General features: G+C 40.3%; 1 protein-coding gene across 1 annotated transcript in view; it reads left to right on the top strand.

Moving 5' to 3' along the window:
* Nucleotides 1–13,788, top strand: part of hk2 (hexokinase 2) — a 43,241-nt gene that overhangs the window by 12,370 nt on the left and 17,083 nt on the right. The window contains exons 6-12 of the mRNA XM_034148517.1: nucleotides 1,771–1,870; nucleotides 3,538–3,721; nucleotides 5,526–5,687; nucleotides 7,056–7,289; nucleotides 9,069–9,373; nucleotides 9,996–10,144; nucleotides 13,072–13,191. Coding sequence (XP_034004408.1) covers nucleotides 1,771–1,870; nucleotides 3,538–3,721; nucleotides 5,526–5,687; nucleotides 7,056–7,289; nucleotides 9,069–9,373; nucleotides 9,996–10,144; nucleotides 13,072–13,191 — 1,254 coding nt within the window. The remainder of the gene's footprint in view (nucleotides 1–1,770; nucleotides 1,871–3,537; nucleotides 3,722–5,525; nucleotides 5,688–7,055; nucleotides 7,290–9,068; nucleotides 9,374–9,995; nucleotides 10,145–13,071; nucleotides 13,192–13,788) is intronic.

The following is a 13,788-nucleotide window of genomic DNA, read 5'->3' on the forward strand; positions in this document are numbered from 1 at the left end:
CAGCGATGCTCAATATCACAATTAAATCATTCTCAGCATTCAGCATACACTCCTAAATTAAGTTTGCATACCGGGTTTTGTTTATAAAATTAAAAAGGTCGTTATTCTTTCTTCTAATCTATTTTTGTATTGCTGTGAAAACTGTTTTCGTGTCAGTTGGACTGTTTTTAATTCCCCCTCTACAAGAAGCATCTTCAGGGTCTCTTGCTATGACCCTGGACCTGTCGGACCCAGGGTTCACAGAAATGGCAAAGCTCTTTTAAGATGTGGTCCACTTATGGTAAGATTAGCAAATGTCATCTCCACACGACAAGTTATTTTTAGACAGCCTGAGATGTGAAGAGCCCTGAGAGAATGAATTATTCATAGTTCACATCTATTGATTCTCTGTGGCTTTCCAACTATGACCTGACTAACTCCTGTCATTTCTGATAAGTGGACTCTTATCGGCATGTTCAGATGTGCCGGCCACTTCTGCACGAAACTGTAATCTGAACTGTGAATGCTTTTCAGCGATGTTATTGATCCTAAACAGCACCCACAATGACGAGTGTGGCAGAAATGGCAAAGATCACGTACAAATGTTTCTAAAACATTTTTTAGTCCTAAGAAAAGTAAATGATCTCGCCTGCCCACTTAAAGAGATTTTACTAGTAAAAACGACAGTTTAATTGTAAGATGCTAAGAAAACACTTTTGTTATGTTGTCCAAATCTATGACATGTTTATCTGCCTGGATAAATACAAACTTATAAATAATGGGCAGATATTGTTTATAAACTTTATATCATGCCACAGTCCAGCAAAGGATATCAGTGAAGCAACATATCCAATCCTATACATACCACATATAAACACTTCCCAAAGTATGCCATATTTAATGTACACAAGAGGAAGTGATGTTTTACTGAATCTAACTACAGCTGTTATGATATTCATGTTTTCTTGTCACACACTATCTCTCCGGCCTGCTGCTCTGTGTCACGTACATGCATCCTTACATTTCTATTTATAGTGCAACCAATGAAATGGTAAATGGACTGTACTTATATAGCACTTTATCCAGTCTTTACGACCCCTCAAAGCGCTTTACATACTACATGTCATTCACCCATTCACACCCATTCATACAGAGCAGTGTACCTTACTCTAGGACCTAACATTCACACACATTCACACACCGTTGGCCATCGGGAGCAACTCAGGGTTAAGTATCTTGCCCAAGGATACATCGACATGTTGACGGCATGGGCTGGGATCGAACCCACAACCTTCTGGTTGAAAGACGACCGCACTCCCACAGTCGCCTATTATAATCAAATAATAGTTTGTTGATGCTCACTTGCTTGGCTTGTGTGATTATGTTAACAGCTTGATCAGATGCTACGTTGCTCCAGTGTTTTTATGCTCTCCAGTGACTGTTTCCAGTCACTTTTCAACAAGCTTTTATACGTGTAAGTGTTTGTATTTGTTATGTTCCTCATTATAACATCACAATTCACGTGTAAGTCTGTTTTTGTTTGTTTTGTTGTATGTAAAGCATGTATGCCCGCATGTTGCCCTGATCTTCCTCGCCTCAAATCCTGCATTTGATAGTTTCTGGCTCTTCATGATTGCATGTTATTTGTTGAAATGTGTTCATCTTTGCTGTGCATACTTTTTTGCAATGTAAGATAACATCCAGCTGTTCTATGATCATAAGAACTGTTGAATAACTTCTTGCCCCTTGTCAAAGCGAAAACTAATAAAGTCTAATTAAATCTCACGGCAGGACTTTGACGTTGACATTCTGGCTGTGATCAATGACACAGTGGGCACCATGATGACCTGCGGCTACGACGACCACCACTGTGAAATTGGCCTCATTGTGGGTGAGTTAAGTCTAAAGCAAGTAACAAGGAACCATTAAGGCCAGTAAGCTCTTATGCCAGTTAGCAGAGCATTTGGATACTGGTGCTGAATTAATCGACACTCAATTAGCAGCGTTTTATTGAGCGGTGCAGCGATGACGTATTTTTGTAGGCTGACATGACAGACTGGGCTCCTTGACACAAAACCAATGGTATTTTCCCATTGCGTTTTGGACTTTTGCTTAAAATGAGCTCCGTGGCAAACAAACGTGTATGATACTTACATTTATTCAGTAGGATAATCTGCACACATGTTTGAAGTGTAAATGCAGTCGCCAGGAGTTCAAAACGTACAACGCTAGCTAAGCTAAAAGGGGGTTGATTTTCTAATTTCTGCACTTCTAAACAACAGCCTTTTTGAAGACAGATAACATATTCAGAAATTCAAGAATATCAGTAAATATATTATTTACTGAATTGTTTTATGCCTTAGAAGAAAACGTGAGAATCTCTAGCTTGCATTAACCATAGACCTTATTACGTGATCCTAACCTTAAACCCGATTACTTTGAGACGAGGGAATAGGACTCAAAACTGCAGCACTCTATAATACAATTCATTACATATTTATATTTATAATATTCTCCCATAGGTGTTAAATTGGGTTCAGATGTAGTGTCAGGAAGGCACTCGATTTACATAATGTTCCTACTCATTAAACTGTTTACCACGCCCCGTATGGATCATATATGCATTCTAACAGCTTGTTTCTGCATTCTGTTTCCCTTTTAATGTGTCTCTTGTCCGCATACAGCACGTGCTGCATCTACAATTAATTGTTTATGTAACGTGTATAATTGGAAAACAAGCACAATGAGGGTAGGAAGGTGTAGATGCTCAGTCTGTGTCTCGGAGGAGATCCACTGTGTTAATGTGGTAACATGTTATTTATTTTTATATTTCAAACTTAGTGCTTGTATCAAATAGGAATTCACGTCATTTAACAGTAACATGCATACTGTAGAAATGCTCACACCAAATGGAGCGGCATTATTCATGAAAAGGAGAATAAGAATAGGTTTTTCTCCCAACTTGGATCAGCTAATTATCTCTGCACTGCAGGGCCTATCACTGCTGGGAAAGTGATTTTACTTCCCAAGCGCATGGAGTTATCAATTATTCTTTAAAACTGTCAGTAAGATCACATCCCCTGCTGCACAGGTGTCTCATTATCCAGAGACAGTTCAGCACATACATCCCAGGGCTTCAGTTAACTTTGAAGGACTTTATATTGTTCTGGCAGCAGTTAAAATGCAACATCACATCCCATAGCAGGTATCTGTTTACTCACACAGGGATCAAAATGAGCTGCAAGAATTCCTTTAGCTAAAAGAAACCACTGGACCTTTTGAATCACTGTCTGTTAATTTGACAGGGACTTGTAACATAGATGCCTTTTTATTACTGGAAATGCTAATACAAACCAATAAAACTATACATACTTTGTAGCTCTCTTCACGACACAGACACAGGTCTTATTGTTAGTGGCCTTAAAGGGAAAGGGTGATAATGGTTTTAGTTCGATTCAAACATGAATGATTTACAGTCAAATGTTTTGTCATTCCTGGTCTAACTTTTGGTTGGAAACGACTCTGTAATTGTAATGCTAAAACATTCCTTTCCTCCAGGAACCGGCACCAACGCCTGCTACATGGAGCAGATGAGGAACCTGGAGCTGCTGGATGGGGACGAGGGCCGGATGTGTGTGAACACAGAGTGGGGCGCTTTCGGAGACGATGGCGCTCTGGAGGACCTGCGCACAGACGTGGATCGGGAGATAGACGCAGGATCTCTGAACCCTGGCAAGCAGCTGTGAGTCTCTGAGCGCATCTGATTTACTACTACATGAAACATCCCTCAGTAGTGAATGTCCTCAAATCAATGGTTCTTTAATTTGATATATTTAGTATTATAGTATTATTATGACATGGTGTGCTCATTTTCAGATTCATATCAGTATGTAGTGTGTCTACTCTGACATGTCTCCATGCTTTAATGTTCAAAAAGCTCTTCTCATACTGCCTGTGCTGCAGCACCTCTTTTCACCCTCTGTCTGATTCCCGTTTTATATGCATGTTAATTTTTATATAAGGAGACATTCATATTTAAATATACAACTTGTTATTAATCAGGAAGAGTAGAAATAGAATAGTTTCCACCCTCAGTGACACTGACTTGGTTTGATGAGCTGAATTGACTTTTATAATGGTGCTAATGGTTAATATTGGCCTGTAATTTAGACATGAAATGTATAAGACCACACATACTTAATCAGTTAATGTGGCTATATGATTCCAGTCAGTGTTTACAGAGAAATAGTTCGATTTCCATCTCTTAATGGCAATATATGATTTTGCGTGCAAATACATGCACCATGGATTGTTGAAAATCTGTCAAATGTTCTTACTTTAATGATTCTTACTATCTGTAGATCCATATTTAAACAGAGACACATAATTAATATCATGCAGATGGTAATCAGTCTGAACACTTGGAGAGAGCATGTGCAGCCACAAGCTTTGTATTGAATAAGAAGTATTGATTAAGGAAATTATTACTAGTTGATTCAGGACATGGTTTTATTAGTTGTGTTTTTTGCAGATTACAGTAAAAAAGTGTATATATGCACACCGCAGTTAAAAGACTGCAGTTGTGACTGCAATATAAAGCATACAATCATGATCAATAAAGCTGCAAACCCCCTTCAGCCCTGCAGTCCATATAAGAATGGGATGGACATTTTGAATTTAAATTTATATAATACACATCAAACGGCCAGATGTAACTCTCTCTTATTCAGACTAGCTCAAGTATGTCTTAATATGGCTCATACGTGCACTTAGGTTTTTCATTTCATTTGATTTGTTCCATTCACGGTATGCACAACTTAATGTATAATAATTGTTTACAAAACATGTCTCTATAAACACACCATTGACCGAAAAGGAGAAAATAATCTTATATTACCTGCCCTTTCTAAATAAAACAAAAATAAATAGAAATAGATGGTCTGTCCTTCATAACAGTATCGTAGGATAATAAGAGAAACACAAAAACGTACTACAAAAAATACTTATTTCCCACTTGACAGTTAAAGGTAGGGTAGGTAATTTTGGAGAAACCAGCTTGAGTGGCCCGGCCCGGCTAAAATAACTGGATGGCCTACCTGCCTGTCAGCCTTCCATCTGTGCACAAACTTATCTCGTGCCCTCATTGGTCATGTGTGCGTTTGTGTGTGTTGGAGGAGGGGCTCTGTAAGAAAGTCTGAAGGAAGGGGCAGATTTCTTTCGGCTGCGTACTTTCAAATTCTAGCGCACTCGAGCTGGTTTCTCCATTCTTACCTACCCTACCTTTAAGTACAGGTAAAAAAACTGGACATTGCACAAGCAGTTTCAAGTGATGCTGGGAAGTGAAGGTGCATCTTGATATGGCACACGCATCACAAGAACACTTGATAGTAGCTACTGCAGTATAAGCAGTATTGCAAAAATGTCTACAGGTGGACACTAGGGCTTTGCAAATACTCTTTTATTGCAATTTGCAAAGCCCTAGTTTGAAAGAAACTCTTATGGATGTGAGGATATCTTTAGCGTCTCTTTATTGTGTTGCTGTGCAGGTTTGAGAAGATGATCAGCGGCCTGTACCTGGGGGAAGTGGTGCGTCTCATCCTGGTGAGGATGACCAAAGAAAAGCTGCTTTTCCAGGGCAAGACTTCAGCAAAGCTCCTCAAAACAGGGAGCTTCAGCACCAGCTTCATCTACGGCATCGACACTGACAAGTACGTACGTGTGTGTGTGTGTTTGTGTGAGAGAGTTTAATTTATTTAAAAAGATAATTATAGCGTCCTACCAGAAATTGGGAAGTCCTGATTCAAGTTTTTTTTTTAATATCTGCCAATATAGAGTCCAGTGCACACTTCTTGTACTTTAAAGTTATTACAATAGTCAAGGGAACACACACACACACACACACACGCACACGCACACACACACACACACACATACGTACACACGCACACGCACACACACACACACACACACACACTCACACTCACACTCACACTCACACTCACACTCACACTCACACACACACACCCCTTCAGCAGCAACAACAGTGTGTCAGATTAACAATCACTTATTATCAGATTATTGCGTCATGTTTTCTATTTACATTTCAATTCATTTCAACCAATAAGGTGACTGCTTTTATTCATCATACAATTGCAATATAGACACAGATGAGACAACTCCAGTCTCGTTTCACTTCATATTGCTCATATTTTGTGCATTTTTAAATCTCTCTTATCTTATCTAATTGTTGCCTCATGTTTTTAATATAATACGCCATTTAAGGCTTAAACAATTTTAAACTTAAAACTATAATTAAAAACATTAAAACGTAAAAATAACTGGTAACAAGAAATATAATTATACTATAAATGTACAACAAGAATATGACAAATTACTCTGGAAAAATAAAATATGTGTAAAATTTAAAGTGGCAAAGCTTTTCAAAATAACAGTAAACAGTAAAGGTTATATTGAATGTAATTTGTATTCTACTTTCAGCTTTTTGTCTTAAAGGTCCCCTATTATACTGTTTTTCATCAATATATTATAGGTCTCAGATATATACAAAACATGTCTCTGAAGTGTTTGGCTCCAAACACCAAACAGATCATTGCAGCATCCCATAATCCCCTCTGTTTCAGCCCCGTTTCAAAAGTGCTGATTCTCTGTCTGTTACTTTAGATGAAAATAAGGAGCCCCTCCCCACGCCCCTCTGAGAGATATTTGGTTAAAAAGAACACAATGGAGCTCTAGGAGGAGATTCAGGTGATATGGTGGGGGGGGGGGGGGGGGGTACCTTGGTTGGTGATTGGTTAACGGTTACTCAAGCCAACACATCATTATGACATCATAAAGTGGCCAAAATTCAGCTCATTTTCAGACAGGTTTTTATATAAATGGATCAGGACAAAAAGAGAATCTTTTTTCCTGAAACTTTCAGAATCTCTTTACACAGAGGGGACACATGTTGATGTATAAAAGACAGGAAGAAGTGCATTTTGCATAACCTTTAATGTTTTTTTTAAAGCACTTTAAATTGTCTCCTGTAAAAAAGACTCTCATTGCCTTTCCTGCAGGGAGGAGGAAGGTGTGGAGCGTGCAGAGGAGGTGCTCCGGGGCCTAGGTCTCGACCCGCTGGTGGAGGACTGCATAGCAACACAGAGGGTGTGTCAGGTGGTCTCCACGCGGTCCGCTCACCTGTGTGCTGCTGCTCTGGTGGCTGTGCTGAGACAGATCCGGGACAACAAAGCGGCGGAGAAGCTGCGTACCACTATTGGAGTGGACGGCTCTGTTTACAAGAACCATTCAGAGTGAGTGTTCCTGAACTCAATACAATACAAAGGGGTTTTATTGGCATGACCACATTTTAAACATAGTATTGCCAAAGCATTCCGCACAAGGCATATAACAGAACAAAACAAAAATCAACAGTAAACATAAATGTCAACAATACATGTGGCACAACAGCATAACACAAAACAGAGCATATCAAATATAGATATAGAATCGGAGGATGAAACCCTCTTTAATTGTCACACATACCAGAGTTCCCGTTAGAATATTTTTTCGCCGGTCAAAATGTCCGTTAAAGTTGAAATCTTCCGGACAAAAGTAGAAAAGTGCCGGTCAAAGGTCTTCTTTGTTATTTATTGAGCTTTAAAACAAATTGATATAATTCGATATTAAACAAACTAATTATAGTAGATTAACTACATTATTCAAAAGTGTACAGTAATTTACAATAACACGGGAATAAAAAACGCTCTCTCCCTCTCCTGACAGCCCGCCAATATCATGCAGCTCGCGGATCAGTAAGGACCCGACAGTAAAACTAAACATATCTATAACTAGTTTAGGTAGTTTGAGAGGTAATTAAAATAGCTACGTGTGATATTCTAACCTGAAGTGTGTGTTTTGTTCCGCTCGCCGCTGCAGGTGATCATGCAGAGCTGCATGTCGACTCGTCAGCAGCAGCTGATCTCTCTCCCGTCAGATTAGACTTCACTCGCGTTTATGTCCATATCGATCAGATCTAGTTATATCTAGCTAATGATATGACTACCTGCTTATCAAGACACCTAAACAATAAGCGTCGCTATGCAACCGGGTGAGGCCACAAAGTATAGCGCAGCAGCATTATGCATTTGTTTACATGCCCACCGGAACCCCGAGCCATTACCAACAGATCAACGCACAATCAAACCATACAGGACATCTCTTTCTCCACATTAAGTGTTAGACATTAGAATTGACTATTCTTGTCTGTCACATAAGTGGCGCAACTGAAGCGGTATTGCGCTAAAGGGGAAATTATTTTGACCGGACATTTTGACCGGAGAGATTTAGATTTGCCGGTCTTCAGCATATTTTACCGGTCATAGTCCGGTAATTACCGGCTAACGGGAACTCTGACACATACATGCAGACAGCACACACAGTGACATTTGACCTCTGCATTTAACCCATCCTAGTACTAGGAGCAGTGGGCAGCTATTGGACAGTGCCTGGGGAGCAGTGGGGGGGGGGTGTCCAGGGCCTTGCTCAAGGGCACCACGGCAGGGCCCAGAAGGTGAACTGGGACCTCTCCAAGTAGCAGTCCACACTCCATGTTTAGGTCTGTTCGGGGACTTGAACCGGCGACCCAACGGCTCACAGTCCAAGCCCCTACTGACTGACTCACTGCCGGAAATGAATGCATAAAAGGGATTTCAGTATTCAATAGGGTATAGAGAAGCAGGAGTGATTGCTTCTCAGCTGAATAGAGTTGAAATTACAAGTGGTCACTTTAATGCCAAACAAAGAACACGGAGAGAGTGGTGGTTCCAAGGATGAAGCCCTCCATGGAATATAAAATAAACGCACGGTTGCACAACTATTGTGGGCTAATAACATCCACTCTCACACTGTGGGTAGTTTAAGTAAGGTATTATATTCCTAACTCAACTTCCTCTGCTTGGAATGAGCTCTGTTTATGCATTTCAAGGAGTATAAACAACGTATAATTATGATTTTCTCTGCATTTAAACTAAGGGATGTCAGGATTAAAAACAAAAGAGAAATTGAACAAAATGTATCTCTTTTTTCCTCAGGTTTTCCAGGAGGCTCCACAAGATGGTACGGCGACTCGTGCCCGACTGCGATGTGCGTTTCCTGCAGTCACAGTGTGGCAGCGGGAAAGGTGCAGCCATGGTAACGGCGGTCGCCTATCGTCTCGCAGTTCAACACGCCGAGCGTCAGCGTATCCTGGACACCCTGCGTCTGAGCCGAGAGCAGCTGCTGGATGTGAAGAGGAGGATGAGCGAGGACATGGAGCGAGGACTGTCAAAGCAAAACCATGAGCAATCCAGCGTCAAGATGCTGCCCTCCTACGTGAGAGACACTCCAGATGGAACAGGTAGCTCAGAGTGGAAGATGGAAATAAGTGTGGGGAAAAAGTGGAAAATGCTCCCATGATCATAGAGTTAATCATTATTAATTAATGTTCTTAAGCTTTAAAGGCTAAACACTTACAAATAGGATTGTTTTTTCATGCACTATTTTGCTATCGAAGTGGAAAGAACACATCCAAAATAAACATTTCATAAACACAGGTGTTTATATACTAACTTATTATACTAGAACTAATATTTTTGATTAGTTAACTGTTAAGTAAATGTTGCCTAATCCCTTATTTGCAATATAATATAATGTATTCAGCCGGGGACGTTTCATGGTGATTTCTATCAGTTACATTTGTTTATCGAGTGATGCAAAGATATCAAAATCCCTCTGTGAAATCCTTTAACTTTTAAATGTCACAAAAATGCAACAAGAACTTTAAACCTGGCTGCATTGTTCAGTAAATGTCCACATATTTTTTTTATAGTGATATCTATTGGGTAAAAACATTATCTTATTTACCTGAAGTGTCCCCCCTTAAGAGAAAAACAGACCACTTGACTTGTTATTCATTTTAGTATTTTGCATAATGCTGTTATGTTTGTGTTTGTGATTCTCATCCTGATTGTGTTCCTCAGAGCACGGGGACTTCCTGGCTCTGGACCTGGGGGGCTCCAGCTTCCGGGTGCTTCTGGTGCGAGTGCGCAGTGGAAAAGGACACAATGTGGACATGCATCACAAGATCTACAGCATCCCACTGGAGACAATGCAGGGCACAGGGGAAGAGGTTAGCCATCCCTAAAGTACTTTGAGTATTTCCAGAGGTGGGAAGTAGTGGAGTACAAATACTTCGTTGCTGTACTTAAGTACATGTTTCTGGTATCAGTACTTTACTCCACTACTTATTTTTCTGACGACTTTTTACTTTTACTTCTTACATGTTGAACACAAATACCTGTACTTTTTACTTCTTACATTTTGAACACAAATACCTGTACTTTCTACTTCTTACATGTTGAACACAAATACCTGTACTTTCTACTTCTTACATTTTGAACACAAATACCTGTACTTTCTACTTCTTACATTTTGAACACAAATACCTGTACTTTCTACTTCTTACATGTTGAACCCAAATACCTGTACTTTCTACTTCTTACATTTTCCAAACAGGCTGGTTCCTTTAGTTTGAATGTGTGTTTGGTGGCGTGATCATTATTATTTAGAGTCATTGCGTGCCTATTGATTTGAACACGATCCGTGTATCCATCATTTCCTGGTCTTCTCTAAAGAAGAGGGACCAATGAAAACGTTGCCATGTTGCCGTTGTTCAGCATGGAAACATTCATTAGCTAACAATGACATTATTGTTCTATTAATATAAAGGGAGGTCAGGTACTCTTTAAAACAGCTGCAGTTACAATATGGGTACTTTACTCAAGTAAAAGTAAAGAGGGCTTTGAAATGTACTTAAGTGAAAAGAAGTTTAGTCAGTTCTTCTACTTTTACCAGAGTATTTTTAAAACACGAGTATCTGTACTAGGGGAAGAGGAAAAGCAACACACACCAGTTGGAATTGGTAATAATTACAAGGAGTTTATTAAATAGTGATATAAACAAAATGGAAGGCAAGCAGCCTGGAGCAAACAAAAGGGCCAAAAGGGCGCAGGTTTAAATGAGCAACCAACAAAAGGAGGACTCTAAAAAGAGAGCCTAAGTAAATACAAAGAAATAGATACTAACAAACAAAATAGCAACAAAACAACCCTCACTATCAAAGTGGTACAAACTAACAAAAGGAGGCTATAATAAAACACAGCCAAGCTATAGGACAACACTAAACTAAATACGGACCACACGAGTTAAACACAGTTCACAGCTTTGTCTATGATCGAAGAGCAAGTAGCGAGAGGCGTCTGTTCACACATCAGAGCCTCCCGACTGATAGTTGTCCACAGGCTTTGTAGTCGTCTCCGGAAGGTGTGCGCTGGATGTGCGCTGGGATTGGAGTGTGTCGGGCCCGGCATGCTCCAATCACATCTTCGGAGGCGGGCCAGGAGGTGAGCAGCCAAGGACATCAGGGCAACCGCACAGCTCATTTACAGAAAACACAGTCGAAGCAGAGTTAACAGGACCGGAGAGGCGGCGGCCGTAACACCCCCTCCCTTAAGACAAAAACCCACATGTTTTGTGAAACCACACACACTAACAGTACACATATGCAACACAACAACACATCTACCTAACAAACACAATACACATCACTAAAGCCTGGACAGAGCATCTGCAAACACATTCTCTGAGCCCTTTTTATGACGGATGTCTAATGTGGTAGTCCAGCACGATCAGGGCCCATCGCATGAGACGCTGAGTGTGATTGTACATGCAAGACCAGAATACGACAGAATTGTGATAAATAAACACAACAACTGGCCAAGAGCTGGATCTCAAAATGCTGTAGAGCTAACAACAAGGCAAGGACCACTATCTGATAAACTAGCAGGCGCTCTCGGGTTACCGGGAGAGTCGGACTGTTGGGAGGCTTGTCTGAGACATCAGGGCAACCGCACATCTCATTTACAGAAAACACAGTCGAAGCAGAGTTAACAGGACCGGGGAGGCGGCGGCCGTAACACTGTACTTCTACTTGAGTAAAGGATGTGTGTACTTTTGCCATCTCTGAGTATTTCACATAAGTGGTTACACTGAGGGACCTCTGCCATGTTTGTGAAGTTTAATCATCTAATGGTAAAAGCTGGTCCTCTGATAAAAGAGTGTTATAAATAGTGCAAATCTGAATGTAACTTATCTATGTCGAGTGCATTATTACAAGCAACATATTTTATTAATTGTAAAGTATAAAGAGTTTTGTCTGATGTAATGCACAACAGTGGAACACAATAACACCAATTTGTTACCTTGGCCAAGGAGGACGTTCACAAAAAATCATCTAGCTTAATTCACAAGGAGGTCAAAGATACACAGATACATTGTATCGTCCGGCAGTGGCTCAGTCAGTAGGGGCTTGGACTGGGAGCTGTAGGGTCGCCGGTTCAAGTCCCCGACCAGACCTAAAATATGGAGTGTGGACTGCTACTTGGAGAGGTCCCAGCCCACCTCCTGCCCTGGTGTGGTGCCCTTGAGCAAGGCACCGGACACCCCCCTTCCCCCCGCACTCCCATTGCTCCCCGGGCGCTGTACAATAGCTGCCCACTGCTCCTGGTACTAGGATGGGTTAAAAGCAGAGAACACATGTCACTGTGTGTGCTGTGTGCTCTGCATGTGTGACCATTACAGAGGGTTTCATCCCTCCCATTTATATTCTGTTCTACATTAAAGTTGTTTTACTTTTGTTAACATTTGCAAGATTAAACATTTCTGCTGCATTCATGTGGTGTTTAAATAATTAAAAAACTGATTTTCCAACGCAGAATTCCTTTGAATAGCACCTGTAGTTGGAACAATAACTCTAAAAGGTGTGGTTTAAATGTTAAATGAAACCCGCGGTGTTGCCTTTTTACGACTAAAAGTCTCTGAATACACTGAAGTTGGGATAATGACTTCACAATTAGGGAGATGTGACAATCCAAGGAGCATCTGAATGCCTCTTTGGCCTCGACGGCATTCTGGTTTTTTGTATGTCATTTTGCGTGCTGCTTTTTTTTAATGTAACTTCAGTCATTTTCAGTGTTTTTTCTCTCTTTTGTGTTACAGCTTTTCAGCCACATCGTGGACTGCATCGCCGACTTTCTGGAATACATGGGCATGAGTGGAGCATCCTTACCTCTGGGATTTACATTCTCCTTCCCCTGTTATCAGACAAAAATAGATCAGGTAACGTTTGGTTTAATATTCATTATAAGTGTGAGGCTGCCTATCATGCATATGAAAACAAATTGAATTAAATGTGCACATTTTCAAGTACATTTAGTTTGCATTATCAATATCTGTTTTCTCCCAGGTCTTTTATTTTAATTATAACAGCATGAGTGCAGAGAAAAGGATATTTATTTTTAGGGTAAAGCAATAAATCTACATTTTATTTACATCGTAGTAAGGCATAAGTGTTGTCTAATCCTGGTTATAAAGGATACATGACAAGGGGGTTTAATTTATTTTTTGTATTACTGTCTTTTACCCACTTGGTGATTATATCCACATACTTATAATTACATATCAAAAATGTTATTGAGAAGATATTTTAGGAAAGCACCAATAGAATATTGATATTGAGGTATCTGATTAAAGCTCTTGTTTTAACCCCCCCCCCCTTCTCCGTCACACGTGCGATTGATTTATTGGCAATATACAGAACAGTGAGAACAACACAACTAAAGATGAACAAAGCGGCACGTTCAAAGAAGAGTTCTCGTGGAACTACTTCGAACTGACAAGTGCAAATGAAGTAAAATGCAAGCTCTGCGAGAAGAC

The sequence above is a fragment of the Trematomus bernacchii genome, unplaced genomic scaffold, assembly GCF_902827165.1.
Source record: "Trematomus bernacchii unplaced genomic scaffold, fTreBer1.1, whole genome shotgun sequence".
In the NCBI taxonomy this organism is placed as follows: domain Eukaryota; kingdom Metazoa; phylum Chordata; class Actinopteri; order Perciformes; family Nototheniidae; genus Trematomus; species Trematomus bernacchii.